General features: G+C 35.4%; 2 protein-coding genes across 3 annotated transcripts in view; one reads left to right on the top strand and one right to left on the bottom strand.

Annotated features, from left to right (window-relative positions):
• UTS2B (urotensin 2B) overlaps positions 1-16,475 on the top strand; it is a 26,878-nt gene extending 10,403 nt beyond the window's left edge. The window contains exons 4-7 of the mRNA XM_008540769.2: positions 2,373-2,471; positions 4,054-4,091; positions 5,840-5,933; positions 12,131-16,475. Coding sequence (XP_008538991.1) covers positions 2,373-2,471; positions 4,054-4,091; positions 5,840-5,933; positions 12,131-12,156 — 257 coding nt within the window. The 3' untranslated portion in view covers positions 12,157-16,475. The remainder of the gene's footprint in view (positions 1-2,372; positions 2,472-4,053; positions 4,092-5,839; positions 5,934-12,130) is intronic.
• Positions 13,357-19,843, bottom strand: part of OSTN (osteocrin) — a 47,932-nt gene continuing 41,445 nt past the window's right edge. Inside the window, exons 4-5 of one of the 2 annotated variants that reach the window (XM_070582527.1) lie at positions 19,728-19,843; positions 13,357-16,054 (exon numbers count right to left, since the gene is read on the bottom strand). In XM_070582527.1, coding sequence (XP_070438628.1) covers positions 19,759-19,843 — 85 coding nt within the window. In that variant the 3' untranslated portion in view covers positions 13,357-16,054; positions 19,728-19,758. Of the gene's footprint in view, positions 16,055-16,154 lie in introns of those variants that run through there. The other variant, XM_008540779.2, reaches the window with a different exon arrangement.

Genomic DNA, 19,843 nt, shown 5'->3' with positions numbered 1-19,843 from the left:
ATTTTTTCAAGTAATCATTTGTCTGCTGACAGACTACGATTTGGGGTCACCATCCTGCTCTCTCTCTGTTAGACAATATCCGAGACAAATGGCACAATCTGCCAGCTTTCATTTGCTTGAGACCATAGAAGAGCATACCTCAATGCACAAGCCTGAAACTGGGCAAATTGGCTGCTACAAAATGTGAAAGAGTGACTGTCATGACCAAGAAGACTATGAAAATTTAAATTTTTAGTTATATTATCATTTTGGGGGTTTCTGACTTTCTTTCCAGCAAAATTTCTGTCTATATGCAGTAAAATCATCACATTTGAATGATAAGCAAGAAGACAACTGTCTTTTAAGATTCAATATCTCAAGTAGTAATCAATCAGTATTTTCTGTGTATTTGCAAAAGTAGTCACTCTCTCATATCTGGGTAACTTTTCCATCCATTGTGCTAAAGGTGCATCTACATTTGGGTATTTTTTTATTCAATCATATCTTTTATCAATATTAACTTTTAGTTCAAAGATAGAACATATTAAAAGTACATGTGATTTTTTTTCTTTTGAAGCTGTATCTGTTTTAAAACTAAAAATGAAAACAAACAAAAAAAGACATTTTCTACAATTTTTCTTAGCCAGTATCTTAACTTTAGAAATAGAAAAGAGTTTTTTAAAAAAATTTCTTGAAAAAACTTTTTCTTCAGAGATTCCTATAAAAGATGGTTATCTTAAAAGGTAGTGACAAGAATTTCTGAGGGCAGTTATGCAGATGTAATCACTGGAGATAAAACTGGTAAAGAAAGGCAAATATATTAATTTTCCTTTTAGAAAAATGCTCCATTTAAATAGGCAGAGAAGTGGACTGTGAATTAAGCAAATAAAAGCTTCAGATCTGCACTTTCCTGGTTATCTTCCTCCCAGTCTTATAAATTCTCAAATTGAAGGCAATGGATCTGTTTCTGTTATTACAGTTCTCTTGTCAAACAAGTGATCATTATCATCTGGCTATAAAATGTACCTTATTTGTTTTTTAATTTAAATATCTTAAAGATTATAATTTAACATTTTAATGAACCACCATAATAAAAATTACGTTATTGCATAATCATGTCTTCTCTTAAACTAAACTGTCTCTGAGGGTCTTCATATAACTCATGTTAAGCAAACGGTCTATTGATATTCTATTAACATTTTAATCACTCACCAAAAATCCCCCAAAATTTCACAGATAATTTCTATGTCTATGAAGTAAAGGAAATTGAAGAATTGAGCAACAATTAAGTGTCTTTCGTCAATGTAGAAAACTCTGATGCTATCGCCTGCCCCAAGGCATCCATTTTCTTCCTCCGCAAGGCTTCTGTTGTTGCTTTAATCAGCCACTTAATTGTTTGAGTTCATCAACTGATATTTTGCAGACACAGGGAAAGACAGATGATTTAAAGGAAGAATCTAGTCAAATTATGAGCCATTTCTCTAACTGAGACCACAATATTCTCACTTCTAAACTTCAACCTTACTAATCTAGCTTCTGCCCACACTGTATCAGTCAGTATGAGGAGACAGAGAGAAAGAAGAGTGATCCTATAGAAATAATATGATAAAGCTTTGATTTTTCAAGCCACCTCACAGAAGTTCATTTTGTTTGTAATACGCTAATTATTATTTCAATTGCATTGTTTGTTAATAAATGTCTTGTTGAATCTTCATGATTTATAACTTGAATAAATTGTATTGCTCTGATTTCTACTCCAGATAAAATATTTAGAAAAATGTGGGTGATATTTCAGTTTTTAGAGTGCTGAGAGAGTTGAGCATCTGATAATGAATGGACTGTGAAGTAAAGAATTAAGATGGAAAGACGTCAATAGGGAAAAAGTAGACATCACACCACCTCTTCCACAAGGCTCCCTTGGATGGTTTACAGGTGATCCCCAGAACACAAAAGGGCTCATATTTAAGTGTTATATTAAATAAAATCTCAAAATTAAATGTTATTTATTTTTTCTTTTAAAAACAACTTTTAATTTATGTTTCTCATGTCAAACACAATAGCAGAAAATTCAAAAACACAGATAAAAAGAAGAAAGTAAAATTTATCTGCAATTCTACTACCCAAAAATAATTGCAGGAAAACGTTAAGGTGTAATCTTCCACGTGTATGCTCTGTCTCTGCTTACCTGTCTCTCACAATCTGTCTTTGACTGTTCTTATATATTCAATGATTTTTAAAACAGCCCATGCTTTTGGATTCACACCTCACTCTACACCCCTTTTGTCAGTGAGTATACGCATTGATAGTTACCTGTAAAACCTATGTAATTAGAAACACTTTCAGGGATACAGGTTGAAAATGGAGGTTTCATCACATTGAGGTTATCTTTGCAGGAAGTGAATTATTTCCAGACAAAGAAGATACAAATCAAGAGGAACTGTTGCTGACTCTACTGAAAAACAATGTTGATTTCCAAAGACCTTCCAACATTGGTGAGTTAAGAATAAAATCGAGCTTTATTTACTCTATCTTCTGACCTGCTCTTTCTAAATGTTAATTTATATTAAATAAAATAATAACTACTCCCTTTTTAAAATATTTTATTTTATTTTATTGAGGTCATATAGTTTATAACATTGTGAAATTTCAGTTGTACCTTATTATTTGTCAGTCAGCATATAAATGTGCCCTTTTACTCCTTATGTCCCTCCATCTCCCCTTCCCCTCTGATAACCACTAATCTGTTTTCTTTGTCCATGTGAATAACTAGTCCTTTTTATGTTGCACTGAAGGTTTAAGTGTTTTTTAGTTTCATATTCATGCTAAAAGCAATGGTATTATTATAAAGTATTAAAATCCTGTTTTGTTCAACTAGAGGGTCCTGATGGGATCAGTAACCATCTAGCTACAAAATAGTTATCTTTACTCATATTTCCTTCTCATCTTTGCAACTCCCCACTAGTACGGTTAATATTTTCTTTTATTAAATGCTTCAAGATTATTACTAAATGCTTCAAATCACAAATTAACCACAGTTTTGTGGCAGTTAAATTAGCACCTTTTGCAATCAAATTCTTTCAATTTGGGAAATGGTTGGAGTAGAGACCATTGGGAAATTTAAGCTACACAAATTGAGATTTTTTCTTTTTGAAGAACAAGGGATCAGACTGCTCTCCTAGAAATGACAAATATTTCAGAAACTTAGCAAGGCTAGCTTAAGAGAAAATGTGACAATGTGGGTATCCTCTCAGAAGACGCCTGGTCTTGGGGCTGGCCTGGTGGTGCAGTGGTTAAGTTCGCACATTCTGCTTCAGCGGCCTGGGCTTTGCCGGTTTGGATCCTGGGTGCGGATCAACACACCGCTTGTCAAGCCATGTTGTGGCAGGCATCCCACATATAAAGCAGAGGAAGATGGGCACGGATGTTAGCTCAGGGCCAGTCTTCCTCAGCAAAAAGAGGACGATTGGTGGCAGATGTTAGCTCAGGGCTAATTTTCCTCAAAAAGAAAACATCTGTTTTTTAAAAAATTGTTTACCCATGGGATAACGTATTAGTTAAAATAATACCTTTAAATATGTTAAAAATACAGTGTATTAAAATTAGAAGTAAGATATTCTCATTGAAGAAAATGAACAAAATTATAAAAAAGAAAAAATCATACTAAAATTGTAAAACTCAGAGGGAGATATTACTAATATTTGGGGGAATTTCCTTTTCGATTGAATTATATAGATAAGATCTGTGTCCTGCTTTTTTTCACTTAATATTGTTTCATGAGACTTTCCTGTCAGTAAAATCGTTTATTCCTAAATGACAATCCTTGTTAGTACTATGATCTACTTTAGAAAAACTTGTGCTTATTGTTAGAAATTAGGTGTTTTGTCATTACATAACTGATTACATTTCAATAGTACAGAAAAAATATTTGGGATTTTTATATTAGGGATGGGTGTGTCATCTCAAATCATGTGAAAAAGACCTTTGTCTTCCACATAAGATCCTGAATATACGTCTTAAAGTGAATTAAACATTACTTGCAATGTACATTTTTCATATGACAAAGGTGTCTTGCAGATATAGAACTGGCTGACAAGTTGGAAGAACTGAACCAGGTAAGAATGTGAAATAAAGTTTCAATTTCTTTTTTTAAGATTTTATTTTTTTCCTTTTTCTCCCCGAAGCCCCCCAGTGCATAGTTGTATATTCTTCGTTGTGGGTTCTTCTAGTTGTGGCATGTGGGATGCTGCCTCAGCATGGTTTGGTGAGCAGTGCCGTGTCCGAGCCTAGGATTCAAACCAATGAAACACTGGGCCGCCTGCAGCAGAGCGCGTGAACTTAACCACTCGGCCACGGGGCCAGCCTCTAAAGTTTCAATTTTGAGGCAATTTTTTGATGCAGTAATTTAAGCAATTCATACTTTTATATTGTGAAACTTTTATTTCCGCTAGAGAAAGAGTTAAGTAATTGACTAGGGAAAGAAAGTCAAATTATACTGAAAAAAATAATTTTAAAAAAAAGCAAAACAGGGGCCGGCCCGGTGGCGCAGCGGTTGGGTTCGCACGTTCCGCTTCTCGGCGGCCCGGGGTTCGCTGGTTGGGGTCCCGGGTGCGGACATGGCACTGCTTGGCAGCCATGCTGTGGTAGGCGTCCCACGTATGGACTAGAGGAAGATGGGCACGGATGTTAGCTCAGAGCCAGGCTTCCTCAGCAAAAAGAGGAGGACTGGTGGTAGTTAGCTGAGGGCTAATCTTCCTCCAAAAAAAAAAAAAAAAAGCAAAACAAGACTGTAGCTGAAGTGATCATGGGATAAAATATCTAGAAATGTGGATTCTGGTTCTGGCTCTCCAATTACCTAACCATGAGACCTTGGACAAATTAAAATTCTTTAGACCTAACTCTTCTCATCTGAAAATGCGAAGCTATAACTAGATTGGTGGTTTTCAAGAGTTATTGTTATTTTTAAAAGTGGAAATACTTTTTCCCAAACAAAATTGGATGTGGCCCCAGGAAATGAAACATACAAAAATGGAGCTGTTTTGCTTGGAGATGGTTTGGGAGGAGCCTGAAGCTGCCTTCTTAACCTGCATTTGGCCTCCTGACAGTGGCCTTTCAGCACACTTTTCCCCCAACTCCGTGATAAGCTATGGAGAAAATTTGCAAGTCGTTAGATGAGATAACTTTTAACTCTTTCAAATACAACTGCATGGAAGCCCTTATTATACAAACTGAGTGTCTGTTTGGGAGAGAAAATTACGCCCCATCATTCTGAGCAGCTAAGGCATGCACATGTGCAGTAGTTCAGGCTAACTCTACTTCAGCAGAGTTAGGTCTTTGGCACTTAGGCAATAATAGCGCTTGCTAAAAATTAACATGAGTTGAATTCTGGGAGGAAACCCTAGGGCCTCAAAATACTTCTCCCTTCCTGCTAGAAAGGGCAAATATTTTAGGAAATCCACACATTCACATAACTCTTTGGAGCTCCTTAAAAAGGACTGCTCATTATAGGTGACATAAAATCAAGTCCAGCTAAACAGGCTGTGTTTACAGGCTCCCCATTAATTAACACCCGGAGGTGACTTCCTTCACCATAAACTGTTTCTTCCTGGTCTACTGTTGAGTCATGTACCTTTCCCAGCCGGTCTTTAGATGCAAGTTTCCTTTTACTTTTCTATTTAATTCTTTTTGCTTATTTTCTTTCATTTCATTTCTTTCTTTTTCCGTTTCTTTTTTCTCCTTCTTTTCTTCCTTTCTTCCATCTTTCCTTCTCTTTTTCCTTTCTGCTCTATCTTTCCTCTTCCTCAATAGAAAACAGCATGGTTGTTGTTAAAGACTAATAATTTTCATATTTGATTTTTAACAGCTGGAAAAGCTAAAGGAACAACTCATGGAGGCAAATGATGCTGAGATATCCTACACTATAGATGGTCTAGCCTCTTCCTATCCTAATAAGCGAGGTAAATTTTCATTTCACACTTTTAAAATTGACTTCTAAAAGATCACTTTTGTGATGATTTCCGAGAGAGAAGAGATCTAGTTGACATTTCTTAATGCTATGGTGGTGATCAAGATCAAGGCTCATATTTTTAAAAAAAGATTCTAATGAACATGTTCCCACATGAATGTATCTGAGCTCTGTCATATTTACAACAGTGGGTAGCAAGGTCAATCACTCCCGGTTTAAGTTTAGCAGGCCCTTATTGTTTAAAATTGTGGCCTCCCTTTGCTATTTTGCTTAAACACTGGAAGTGGGAGGATCCCAAATAGAAATAATCAAGTTTTAAGTCAATTCAGTATGTTAGAGCATTTTCATTAAAGTAAGGAAAGCCCTCCTTGCTAAAACACTTGGTCCAAGGTTTGGTTCATAACCTTTAATTTTAGAAAGATTTGTCATTTGGATCCCTCTAACTTTTTATAACATTTCCTGTGAAATTCTTGTTTCTTGCTAAATTAGTTCTTATATTTGAAAAAAATCGTGTGTATGTGTCCCCATTCTTGTAGTGACATGAGATTCCCTAAGGCATGTTTTATTTATCTTTACTTATCCCCCTCCTCCCAGATTTGTCTTTAACTTCTGCAAAAACCTGTTCTTAAAATGCTACTAAGAGGGAAGAGGATGAACTTTTATTACTGAAACACTTATCACATACCAGATATTTTATATTTTAATACCTCAAAATGTTATGGTTGAGTACATGGACTCTAGAGATAGATTGCCTGGGTTCAAATCTTCACATTGACATTTCCTACCTGTGTGATCTTAGGCAATTATCTAACTTCTTGTGCCTCATTTTCTTTGCCTCTAAATGCAAATAATAGTAATTATCTTTATGAGATTGTAGGTAAGATTTGATGAGAATATATGAAAAGCATTTAGAATAATACCTGGCATATAGTAAGTTCTAGGTAAGCCTTTTTTTTTATCGCTTTGATCATTATTACTATAATTATTATTTTATTCTCATCATAAACATCATAAGATATCTATTACTCTGCCTATTTAAAAGATAGGAAAATTACATCTCAGAGGGGTTAAATTACATGCTGGAAATTACCCAACTGCTAAGAGACTTAGCTAGAGAGCCTGCAGGAGAGAGTGGTAGAAGGTGAATTGGAAGGTGAAAGGGAGGGAACCTTCAGGCTTTTTAAGGACTTTAGCTTTAGGAATTAAGTGGGAAATCATTGGAAAGTTTTGAGCAAATGAGTAATATGAAATAAGTTTTAACAAAACCACTCTTGATGTTTTGTGAAGAATACACTGCAAAAGAGGGGCAAAGATGGAAGCAGAGAGACAGATAATGAGGCTAACTTAATGGTCCAGATGATAAATGGTGGTAGCCTGGATTAAAGTGACAGTAGTGAATTGATAAGAAGGGGTCTGATTCTGGGTATATTTTGAACAAAACGTCAGCAAAATTTGCTGTAGGATTACATGTAGGTTTTACAAAAAAAAAAAGGAAGATGTCAAAAATGACTTCGAGGTGTTTGCTCTGAGTGACTAGGAAAAAATGGCAATTCCTATTTATTGAGCTGGAGATAGGTGGAGGAGGAGAAAGTCTGGTAGTGGAGAAGAGGTGGAATAGAGATTTATTGGACTTTTCCATAGTTAGTATAGCCTAGGCTATGATGTGTTACCAATTTTAATCAAAATCCCAGAGGCCTACTATAATAAAGCCCAAACATAAAGTTCAATGCATGTAGTACTACCCTCTTCTATTTTGTACCTATATCATCTAGAATAGTGCTATATCTTGACTGCCTCCAAGATTGCCAGGATGTAGGAGAGGAATGGAGGACACATCCCAGCTCTCTCCTGCCTCAGCTGAGAACTCAGTTGGATGACATGCATTATTTCTCCTGAAGTTCATTGGCTAGAATGAGCCACTTGGGCTGCCACCAAAATATTGGCAAGACATGCTGGTAAATGTTAGGAAGTACACATAATATTTGGGGAGCACCGCCTCTACCACAGTCAACCCTTTGATGTTTACTTGACTACATAAACTATACTCAACCTATTCACATTAGAGAGACGTATGCCCAAATCCCCTTCACTGACTGCACCCAGAACATAGAGCAGGCTCTCCAGCAGATACTTACTAGTCTTCATTGGGTACAATGTGGTTCCTCTTCATTCACAGATCTATTAGCTAAAAGGACAAATCCAGTAATAGGCAGAGAAACAAACAGGATAACCACAATCAATCCTGTTCACAAAGGAAAAGATCAAGAGACACAACATCAAGAATGCTGACCTTCTGGGGCCAGCCTGATGGCGTAGTGGTTAAGTGCGCACATTCTACTTCTGCGGCCCGGGGTTCGCCGGTTGGGATCCTGGGTGCAGACATGGCACCCCTTGGCAAGCCATGCTGTGGTAGGCATCCCACATATAAAGTAGAGGAAGATGGGCACAGATGTTAGCTCAGGGCCAGTCTTCCTCAAAAAAAAAAAAAAAAAAAACAATGCTGACCTTCAGCAATTCTGAAATCCAACTGTGCAAATATTATAAAGGTCTACCCTGGGGATGGAGGAAGGTTTCTTGATTAGGGCCTGCTGGTATCTATGGGGAGTCTTTTGTCCATTGTATTGTTATCACTGGCTCCACCCTTTCTGAGAATTTTGCTTTCTCACTTTCATCCCTGGACACATCTTATGTGCTGCTTGGGGAATAATCTCTTCTTGAGGATCACACAGTTTTCTCAGGTCTCATCCTACTCTTGCAAAGTTGGAGGCCCAAGGTTTATTTTGTCTTAAACTGTCAAAGATATTTTTTATGCTGGGGTCTATGGTTTCTTTGGTAATGATATTATTTAAAAAATTTAGGAAGCTTCTCAACTGTTTGCTACAAAACAAATATTTTTTCAACAAGCATTTTAAAAACTATTTTGCAATCTCACTGCCAATTTAGTGGCAGTTGCTTTGAAAGTGTCTGGAACATACCTTAAAGGCTACACACTTAATCTGAGTTTTGCTCTGAGTTCTTTATCTCAACTGATATTTACAGAGCCTCTGCCCCTGGGAGACATTTTAAATCCTTTTTTCGTGTTTGGGATCTAGAAGCAGTTCGTTCTTTCAATATTTCAAGACCCTGTATTTCTGAACTCTCTTTACTCCCTTTTATTTGTTTGCAAAGACACAATTTCCTTCTTAACCTCATCAATTTCTTGCAATATTTTGCTGAATATATCCAATAGCAACCTAAAAAGACTGCCAATATTCTGTTTTCCAAGGTTTTCCTCTAGAAGTTCAAGAGAAACACAACCTGAATCTGAACTGTTGCTGATGTCAGTTTTACCGCATGTTTTCCTACTTCATAAAAGGGCTCTTCGCTTTTCCATCCCATGATATCCATTTCCTTGTTGCCATTAACCAGTTGCTGAGACTGTGCAATGATTTATGTTCTTAGAGCAGCATGCTACTTCAAGTTATCAAATTGCATTTGGGGATAAATTAGGCAAACTACATTAACAAAATGACCTTACAATCCCAGTGATGTCACTTGCTTCAAGATTTATTTTGTGTTGACATGAAGCCTTATGTACGTGGGTCACTGTCCTTCACTTTGTGCCTTTACCATGTGTCCCTGTAGCAGGATAGGAGAGAAACGGAGGTAAACCCAATCTTAACCTCCAAAATTAGACACATGATCTCCATCTAACTTAACAGGGCTGAGGAAGCACCTGGGAAATGTAGAGAAGCACAAGGAATAGTTGGATAGTCCCATCCCTACCACAAACATTTTGGACTTGTTATACGATGTATAACAAAATCTTCCCAGTGGTGATTTGAGTGGACCATTGAATATGTGAATTTGGGGTTTAGAGAAGCAGCCCAGATTGGAGACATAAATTTGACAGTTATCAGCATATCATTATTGCTTGGTATTGTGATGAGACCATCTAGGGAATGACTCTGGATATAAAAGAGAAGACATCCAAGGACTGAGGTCCAGGTCACTCCAAGGTTAGAGATTAAGCAGATGAGAGAATCAGTGAAAGAGGCTGAGTAGGGGCAGCTACCAAGGAAGGAAGCAGCAAAGAAAGGAATGCCCTAGAAGTCAAGCAAAAAACTGTTTTCATGAAGAAATAGTTCAACTGGATCTAAAGGTATGATGGGTCCAGTTAGATAAGAACTAAGACTTTCTAGCTAAATAGCAACGGAAAGGTTGTTAGTGGCTCTGACAAGAATTTTTGGTGGACTTTTGGTTAAAGAGAACATAATAAAAGAATGGGAACCACTGAAAATAGACAACTCTTTTGAGGAATTTTGTTCTAAAGGGTAGACAAAATTGGGATATTAGCTAGGGTAGTTTGAAAGGGTCACGGAAGCTTTTTGTTTGTTTGTTTGTTCTTAAGCAAGGAGGTGTTAAAACATATTTCCATGTGATAGGAACAAAGTATTTGTGGTGATAAATGTATGAATTACAGACCCAGGTTAGGTCACAAAAATTTAACCCCCATATCTGAAGTGTGGTTCTGTTGGCAGGACTAGAAACTGTATGCCACAAATAACAATGTTGAAAGGTGAAATAGACCCAGAGATCTAGGCGAAGGCAATAGTAACTCAGACTTACTGTGCAATATTATAATTTGTCTTATCATTTAATACATAGTTGATAGGCACCTAATAAGTTATTCCATTCACTAAAAATACCGGTGTGCAACACCTAGCGTCATGCTAAAAACAGGGATTACAAGAGTGAAGCAGACAGACATCAAGGGACACTGGAATGCTGGCTAGGGTTTTCCTTCACATAAATGACAGGCGAAAGATAAACGTTGGGGAGTTGTCTCTACTGGTGATGCCATTCATGACTGTTCCCTTCAACCAAGCCCAAAAAAGTTTCAAACTCTATTCCATTGCCTGCTTAATTGACCTGCTCCTGTGGCGTATGTCTTGGATATGTGTCGATTTATATTTTCCGCCTAGACTGAGATATTCAAAGATATCTGAAGGGACAGGAAGGGTAGTGACGCTAATTTTCCAAAGCACACTATAAAAAGAAGGTTGGATTAGTGAGCCAAGCTTCTCAGTTTAACGTCTGAAAATAAACTTCTCCTTTCATAGGATTTGAATGTGGTTTTGTTTAAAGGAAGCTGTGGCTCTTGTAGAAATGAAAAGTAGACTCTGAGTGCTAGCATAACACTGCGTGTGTTTGTGGTATGAGAACCTGGGCTGCAGTTGACAGAGTGAGTAGAGTCAGGAAGGGAAACCGGGGCAGGCAGATAGACTTCTATCATTTACTTCACTGAGTGCCTTAACTGTGCTATGAGTTTTCAACTCTTTTCATTGTGCATCTCATCAATCAAGAGTGAATCAAAGACCCATCTCTCTGAGGTCTTAATTTGATAAACCATTTAAATGGAAGGAAATTAGAGAAATTTATGATTAGCTAAATGAAACTACTACAAGTCAGGCAATTGATTGGGAACAAACTACAGAAGATTTAAAGTGACTCATTCATGCGTTTGAAGATTAAAATGCTGTTAGATTTTTGATTTTAGAATTTGATTTTTCTGAAGAATTAGATTTAGGTTTAGAATTAGAATTAGATTTTAGAATTAGATTTAGATTTAGAATTAGAATTAGATTTTAGAATTTGATTTTTCTGAAGCATCGTTTTATGGGCAGGATGGGAAGACTCAGTGTGACAAATTTCTTAAATATCATTTGGTGGTTTGCAAAGTGAACTTTAAACTCTCTTCCTTTTTTCCCCAATAAATAGAAACACAGTTATCACGTGCTTTTACTTATGTGACCTCCTCTTTGCAATTTCAGTTACCCCAACTATAAAATAGAGGGGTGCATCTAATAGGACAACCTGCTATTCACCGAACTGTATGACATGTATTATAATGTAGAACAGTGCTAACAGATCTTTCTGTGATGATGTGACCATTCTCTAATTCGCACTGCCCATTATAGTAGTCACTGGCTACAAATAAGTATCGAGTGCTTGAAATGTGGCTAGTATGATGGAGAAGCTGAATTTTCAAATTTTAATTAAAGATTCTCATAAGCCTAATAACTATCATATAGAACATCCCTTTTACAAAACTCTCTCACACTCAGGCACACATAAACGATTTTTTTCAAATGTAATATTTTATCACATATCCTCCTAATAAAGAATTTGTTTTGTTTACTTTTTTAGCTTGCTTTTGGAAATACTGTGTCTAAAGTTTTTTCTCTGAATGCAAGAAAGAACATTAGAAAAAGATACACATCTACTCAATCTACTGCTTAAAGGTTGTAGTTATTTCAAGCATAAAGAACTGTGGCATTTATCCTGCATATTACACGTTTGAGGTTTATGTTGTAAATAATGACAAATCAGACGCACATTTGAATGGCATGGGACTGTCAAAATGGTTTTGTAGAGCTAAAGTTGAGAGTGCTGAATCTATTGTATACTTTCTATAAATTCATTGTCTGCATAGAGTTTTGTCCAGTGATGACTATGCTGTTGAGTTATCAATTAAAATATTTTAAGAAGCATCTTGGAAAATTAAAATAAATTATATTATCTTAACTTTTGTGGAAAATATGCACCATTGTCCTTTCTCGTTTTTATGATTGTGCTGGCTACTATCTCTTTTCTGTTAATTTGAACAATTGTCACTGAGACTACTACAACCAAATAAGTACATGACTAGGGAGCAGAAATACATCATTTATTGGACTCTAGGAGAAAGTGGTACTAGATGTCTCAAAGATAGATATTAAGAAAAATTTCTTACAGAACAATTTGCCTTTTGGTTTCTTAATTCTCATCTCTGCCTCCTCCACAACATCAGAAACTATTTGAGGCTCTCAGCATATCTATAAGAAACTAGACTCAGTGTGCTAAAAACAATAAACAAAACAAAACAAACTCATTGGCTTTTCCTTTATTCATTCTTTTTTCACATCTATACATCAAGCTGCTCTTGCTCACATCTGAGCAAGATTATTTAATCAGTTCAAAGCTGGGAATTCAACTGCCACTTGTGCCGGCACAGAAACATTGTCAAAGTAACTTTATAATTAAAGGATATTAATGACTAGAATAGCTGGCCAGATGAGCCTACCCACATTCCCTTACTTCATGATATGGGGGAAATGCAGTTTATCTACATAATATTAATTGTGTGGTGCTTAAAGATAAAACTATCTCATAAGACAGATTGAACAACATGGCTTGCACTAAAACAATTTTAAAAAATACATTAAACAGACGAAGTTGAGTTATATGCCCGTAGTGCTACATATGTGCTGGTTAGGAGCCACTCAAATGTACATACGTATTAGTTGCTCAATAATGCCTGAGTATTCCCATGTATTTATACCAGTTGTGAACACAAACACAATATTATCATAAAGAAAGACAAAAACTCCTGCTTTCATCATCTCGTATTTATTAACTTCGGAGCAGTTGGACAATATTCAAGCATTTTGAAGCTTTAGGGGTAACGTCATTCAAAAAAGCTTTTGATACTTCTTCCTTTCAGAAGAATCTATTAAGTTATCTTTTAATAATTTACTTTTAGAAATTTAATTCCCTAAAGCTATCTGTAGATTAAAGGTAGAATTTGCTAGACTTTTCCTAGTGTGAGTAAATTTCAAGACAATGTAGCTAGGAATTAATGTCCCCTCATGAAAAACTGGCTATGCAATTGGTGTCAGGACTTAGAAATCCACATTCACAGTTTGCTCTATGAAGCTTCACATAGGAACAAAGAAGAAAAAAAGATAATGTGTTTCTTAGAAACTAAATGAAAAGTCCCTTTAAGTTGGTGACTTCCCACTGAAATATAGCTGGATTTGGTAATATGCAACACATTGGAGAAATAAATGAGATGATTTGTCATGTTCTTAGAAATTATCTCTTAATTTCCTACTATGTTAAAAGAATGCCTATTTCAAACTATACTGCTGACTTATTTTCTACTCTGTATAAAATATTAGTAAAAATTAAAATGTGAAATAAAATAGTTGTAAGTAGATAAAACATTTTTCTTTTTTCTTCATGGAAGTCTTGTATGTATATATTATATTATGAGACAAATGCATTACATGTTAGAATAGAGTATAAATCAATATACTGTGATTCTTATTTTAATTAAATTGAATTCCATAAGCATAATTTTGAATTAAAAAAATAAGATAGGAAATCAATTTGTTTAATCTCACTTTAAATCTTCACTATGAGAAATTTTTAGGCTAAAGAAGGTTGTAATACCTTTGGTCAAAGCACGAAGCAGCAACACCCGGTTGGATTAGAAGCTTACGAATATCAAAATGGGAGCAAAAGGAAAGAAAGAGCTTCCAAGGAATAGGACACATTTTTATAATTCATCAGAAGGTTGGGGAAAGGTGAGCAATAGAGACCGTAACTTCTTCTTAAATAATTCTTTCAAACAGCAAGTCCTGCAGGGTATTAACTCATGTTCCACTGCTAACTTTCCAATGAAAGTTTATGAAAAGTGGAATTGGTTAGCTTTCTCAAAATTCATTTCTCTTTGCTACAGCCCCTCTATTGCAATGAAAAGAATCATTCATTTACTGTTTTTTCCTCAACTTAAGTTTAAAGATGTTCAGCAGTTGGAAAGTTTTCCCCAAAACTAAAAAGGTGTAAACAAAACCACTCTGTGTTTTAAGTACATGTGTTCATTTTCATATTTCTTTGCATTTATTTTATTCTTTGGATTGTAGTTTAATTCATTTTTAGTTAAGATTAATAACTACCTATTTCTCTCTTCTAATACAAATATACCTTCTCATAACACTCTTCCTTTCTATGCTAAAATGAACCTCTGCTCTACTGGCCAAACTTCCTTCCTCCCACATATCAGGTCTGTTTGATAGTGATTATTAGGGTTTAAAGAAGTGCCTTCCAGAGGTTTAATAAACTTCTGCTAAATCTCTGGTCCAAGGAATAAGTTATCTTTGTGTTTTGAAAGCATATCCAATGCACAATGGGCGTATGTGCCTAAATTACAGTAACGTCATAGTTATTGCTGAGAACTGGGCCTTCCAGAATATCAAATCTCATACTTTGATAGGTAAATTAAAAAGAATTTGAATCATTTTAAAGCAATCATTCTCGAACACATTATACTCTTCAATGCCTTATTAAACACAGTTTAAGAAACAGATTAAATGGTTTCTTAGGTGATTCAGTAACATCAAGAGATTGCTTATTGTGCCAGGCTAAAATTATGCACCCACCCCAGACTGCTCTGGTGGCTTCCTACTGCATGATTCTTTGACTTCCCCCATACTTTCCGTGTGTAGTTGTTCTCTTCATAATCACACACTGCTGCTCTTAATTAATTACCAGTTGTAATTAGAGAAACGGAGAGTTATTAGGGAACATGAGATATCCAGGCTCGACAAATGAGTAATATCCTTAACTTCTTAGTTCTAAATCAATATTCTCTGACATGCAGGTATTTTTTCAGTTCTTTGGGAGGATAAAGTTTTTTGGCTTAATTACTGCTTTTTCTCCTTGCTCAGAGATCTTTTTTCTCTTGTTTCTGGAACTGGGGCTGTGTTTTATTTGGTTGAGCCTGATTGAAATTTGGATATCATAAGAGATGCCTAATTTCATAACCATTACCCAAGAGGCTCACAGACAAAGGACAAGAGAGTAGTAAAAGTATTCAAGAGAAAATACATAGCATTGTCTTTCTTTGTTTCCCAATAACGAACAAACAGATTCTACCTAAATTTACCTAAATTTTAAATCAGCCTTCAGTTATCATTCTCCAACTGTATAAATGTACTTGGTAAATGCATATAGACAGCATTTCACTGTATTGTGTTTTTTAATTGTTTCTTAGAAAAGTAAGATTTGGGGCCAAGTAACCATCCCTGAATAACTACAATATGTATTTTAAAAACATCCATGCATTGAAATGACCTGTGTAATTTAATTGAAGCTGTAACAATACTGTGATGTGATGGACTGAAGTTCAAGCTTTGAAAAGGATTTGCAGAAGGTCAGTTCCTTAAAAGTTTAATTATTACAGAGTGTGAAGAACTTCACTGAAGCATCTTCCATGTTTCTGTGACATTTTACCCAAGGAAGTCGCGTCTGCAAAAATGAAAGTTGAAATCGTTAGAGCTAATGAGAACTCTGCAGATAAGGGGAAATCCATTAACTTCAGTTGAGAAGAGTGAAAACACTAATTACGTGATGTTTCATTATAGCTTTTATTTATGTTCCATATTTTTATTGTAAAGACAATGTGAAATGGTAATTTCAGATCAAAATGCATTAAAAAGAACATTTTCAACCTGTAAGCTAAGTGCTTGTGCTCAAGCCACACTTCCTTTCTTTGGGTACCTGCTATATTCTATTTCTTTTGAGTTTTCAATCTTCATTCAAAGGACATTGCTATGACAAAAAGAAACATAAAGAAAATCTGACTACTACTTTCTGTTTATTGTTATGATAACATGTTGATAACTGTGTATACGTTACTCTTTTTCAAGGGTCCAACCATATGCTGGCATTTAGACATGGTATTTCTGCTATTTGAGAGTCATGTTAATTTATTTGCATAATGGTGTGTCAAAATTGTTCTAAAATTGTCAGTATAATACAGCAATGTGTGCTTCACGTTATTAAAAGTCTTAATGTATGTGGCAGCAAGAGGTGGCACAATTAACGGTCTTATTTCTACTACATTTCATCAAGAATCATGTATCCTTATTTGAATGTCAGGGACCTAGAACTTGCTAATTGCATCGAGAGAAGCTTGAAACCTTAGATAAAATACCTGTCTGAATCTGAGTTGCTCACAGCTGAGGCCTATTAAAAACTCAAAACTTTGGTCCAATATTAATGATTTGAGGAGGACATTGTATAAGTATCAGATTATCCTCTTTTCCAAAACACATATCAGGGAAGAGGTTAGCATTTGTTCTGGAAACTAGGTAACACACAGCAGCTATATCTAGACTTGACCTCAAACCAAGCAAAATTTCCACGATTAGTACCAGTTTCACTTTTAGTGTGAAGACACATAGTGAAACCCAGAAGGTGAAAACCCACAAATAAACCTCCTCCAAAAGAGTATACATCAACTCCCACAGAAGTGAAAGAAAGATTTTCATAAATTCTGAGATATTGTTTGTTTTAGAAATGTATGACCAGTGAAGTTAGCATCCGGCAATGACAAATTAACACCCAGAAGACCTTATGGGTCATGAAGAAAATATTGGCCTAGAAGTCCAGAGACCTGGATCCTGGATCTTTCTCTGAGAATCTGTAAAATTCTGTGCAAATCAACTTCCTCTCACTGCTCCAGTGTCCTCATTTGTTAAAAAGAAAAAAAAAAGAATTAGATTAAATGAGACTTTATGTTCTTGAATCTCTGAACACTTAGCTGCATGACTGTATGAACATTATTTAATGACCCTTAAGTTATCTATTAAATGATGCAATATGACATCTCCTGTTTAATTCACAGGAATAGTATGATAATAAGAAATAATATACCAAAAACTAATTTTGAAAAGTTGAATGGAAATGAGAAATATATTTTTTATGGTTTTTATTTTTCATAAACTATAAAACACGAAACTTCACATGAGGAAGTCAAAAAATATCTGAGATATCTTGGTGACAGTGGCAGGAAGCAATGAATAGAACTAATGGTTGAGCAGGTGAACCCACAATGATTGCCAAAAGGCAAACAGAAAATATATGATGTTAAGTTCTTTTCTAAAACTATTCTTTTGTGATATTACTATCTTGAGATTTTAGTAATAAGGACAGTGATTGTCATGATACTCAACAAAGTCTATTAAGTGAAGGACATAATACACTAATTTAGATTTCACCCAATAGTGATTCAGGAAACATTATTTTAATTCAACTCCCTTTTCATAGTTTAGTAGCTACCTGTAGTTTTTATGGTCTAAAACTTTATATGAAAATTTACTTGAAAAATGACTTTCCTGTATGATTTTTTCATCATAACCTGTTTTGGCTGAATTCAGAAATACTAAAGTGGGTGATAATCAAGGGTGGCACAGGTGATAGGGTACATGTGGAAACCAATTGAAGTTATTTATTGAGTTCAGTGTCATCACGTTTTCAATACATTAAGAAACTGGATGATTGTGACCCTGATTTCAAGGTTACTTGGTTTTTAACAGCAATTAGTTAGTTCCCACTCAAGTATAATGTGGTGATTTTTAACATCCATGAAGAGTGACTGAATCTCTAGATATAAAGAAAGAAATATCTCTAGATACAAAGAATGAAAGGCCAATCTGAGTTTTGAAGATGGTGCTGCTCAAAAGGCAGTGTTCTTGGGCGTATTCAGCAAGTCCTTTTCTATTTGCGAACATTCAGTACTTCATAACTTCAGTGATTAAGGACTCCATGGGGAAAAAAATTTCTTTTAACTAAGTCATTCTGAGAATGAGAAAGTTGAGGTAAAATATTGACTTCTCGTTGTGGTTTAGAACATTTGATGAAGAGAAAAAAATGGTGTGATTTAAATTAAGAGATGTTCTGGGGCCCTGACGTCATTGGTCTGAGGACCATCTTGAGAGAAGCAGAAAGAAGAGTTCTCTCTTCTGTAGCCTGAAATTGTCAAAGCAGTTCCAGGTTCTTATCTGTTGGGAGGGAGAATGCACCCTTTGTAAGCCCTACTGGGAGAAAATATATTGCCTAGACTTTATATTTAACAAACATTTAGTGTTTAAAACATATCATATGTATGATTAAATACACTGTTTAAAATATAAGCTCAGGATTTAAGCTTTCTGGATTTGAATTCTACTTGTATCACTTACTAGCTATGTGGTATTGTGAGTTAATATATCTAAGCTTTCCATTTTTTTGTATTATAATAATATTAACTAGTGATTACTGGGTACTTAACACATCAGGCACTATTCAAAGTGCTTAATGTGTATAAATTCATATAGTCCTCAGGATTTGACCCACAAAGCCTGACTTCCCTAGCTGACGATTTTACCCCTTATACTGTACTACTTCTCAAGATACTGGTGATAAAAATAGTACCTACTTTATGGAACACAATGATGAAATGAAGCAATGCATGTATAATACTAAGAAGAGGACCCAGTACAGAGTAAATTTTTAGAACTGTAATATAAGCTGTTATCACTTGCATGTATGGTTTGTCCAGTGCATTCTGGGACTAGTACAAGCATCTAATTTAATCTTCATAATACCACTACATTATTATCTAAATGTACAAACTGTAAAGAAAGTATCTTGATGGGAACAAGATAATGAATGATAGAACCAGGATTTGGATTAGGTGTCCTGATTCCATGGCTAATATTCTGTCTGCTACACCATTCTCTCTCTTGTGTTCCACGTTATCATAATTCTGGCAATGTAGTTATGGGCAACAAAAAGGTGTGTGTCGCTGGAATATGTTTTCTTCATAATGGAGGGATTGCTACCCATTTGTGTATATTTATGAAGGTGCTTTATTTTGGTATCAGGATTTTACCTCTTGTTTGAATATTAACAGTCGATAATTATATAGGAGTTTGTGAGAATAACTAGATCATTTCTTTAGGGTAAAGCAGATCTAGTGCATTCCTTTCCTTCTTTAACGTCATTTAAGTTATTTAGCATCAATATACTAATTGAGCACAGAAATGTTTGAAAAAGTGAATTTATAACCTAGGAAATCAAAAAGGGGGTTTATAAACCAAGATGGGCCAATTAGCCCATTGTGAAATATGAATCAAAAGCCTGCATGTATTGTTACTTATTCAAGTTGTAGTCACGATTGGAATCCATTAGCCTCTTGAATTTGAAAGCCGGTTTCTACCAATCCGATCCATGGGGACACCAAATCGTCTTTTTGGATGATTTACTACTTTC

Source organism: Equus przewalskii, chromosome 18 (assembly GCF_037783145.1).
Source record: "Equus przewalskii isolate Varuska chromosome 18, EquPr2, whole genome shotgun sequence".
Taxonomy (NCBI): Eukaryota; Metazoa; Chordata; class Mammalia; order Perissodactyla; family Equidae; genus Equus; species Equus przewalskii.
This window is presented reverse-complemented; position numbering and strand designations above follow the sequence as displayed.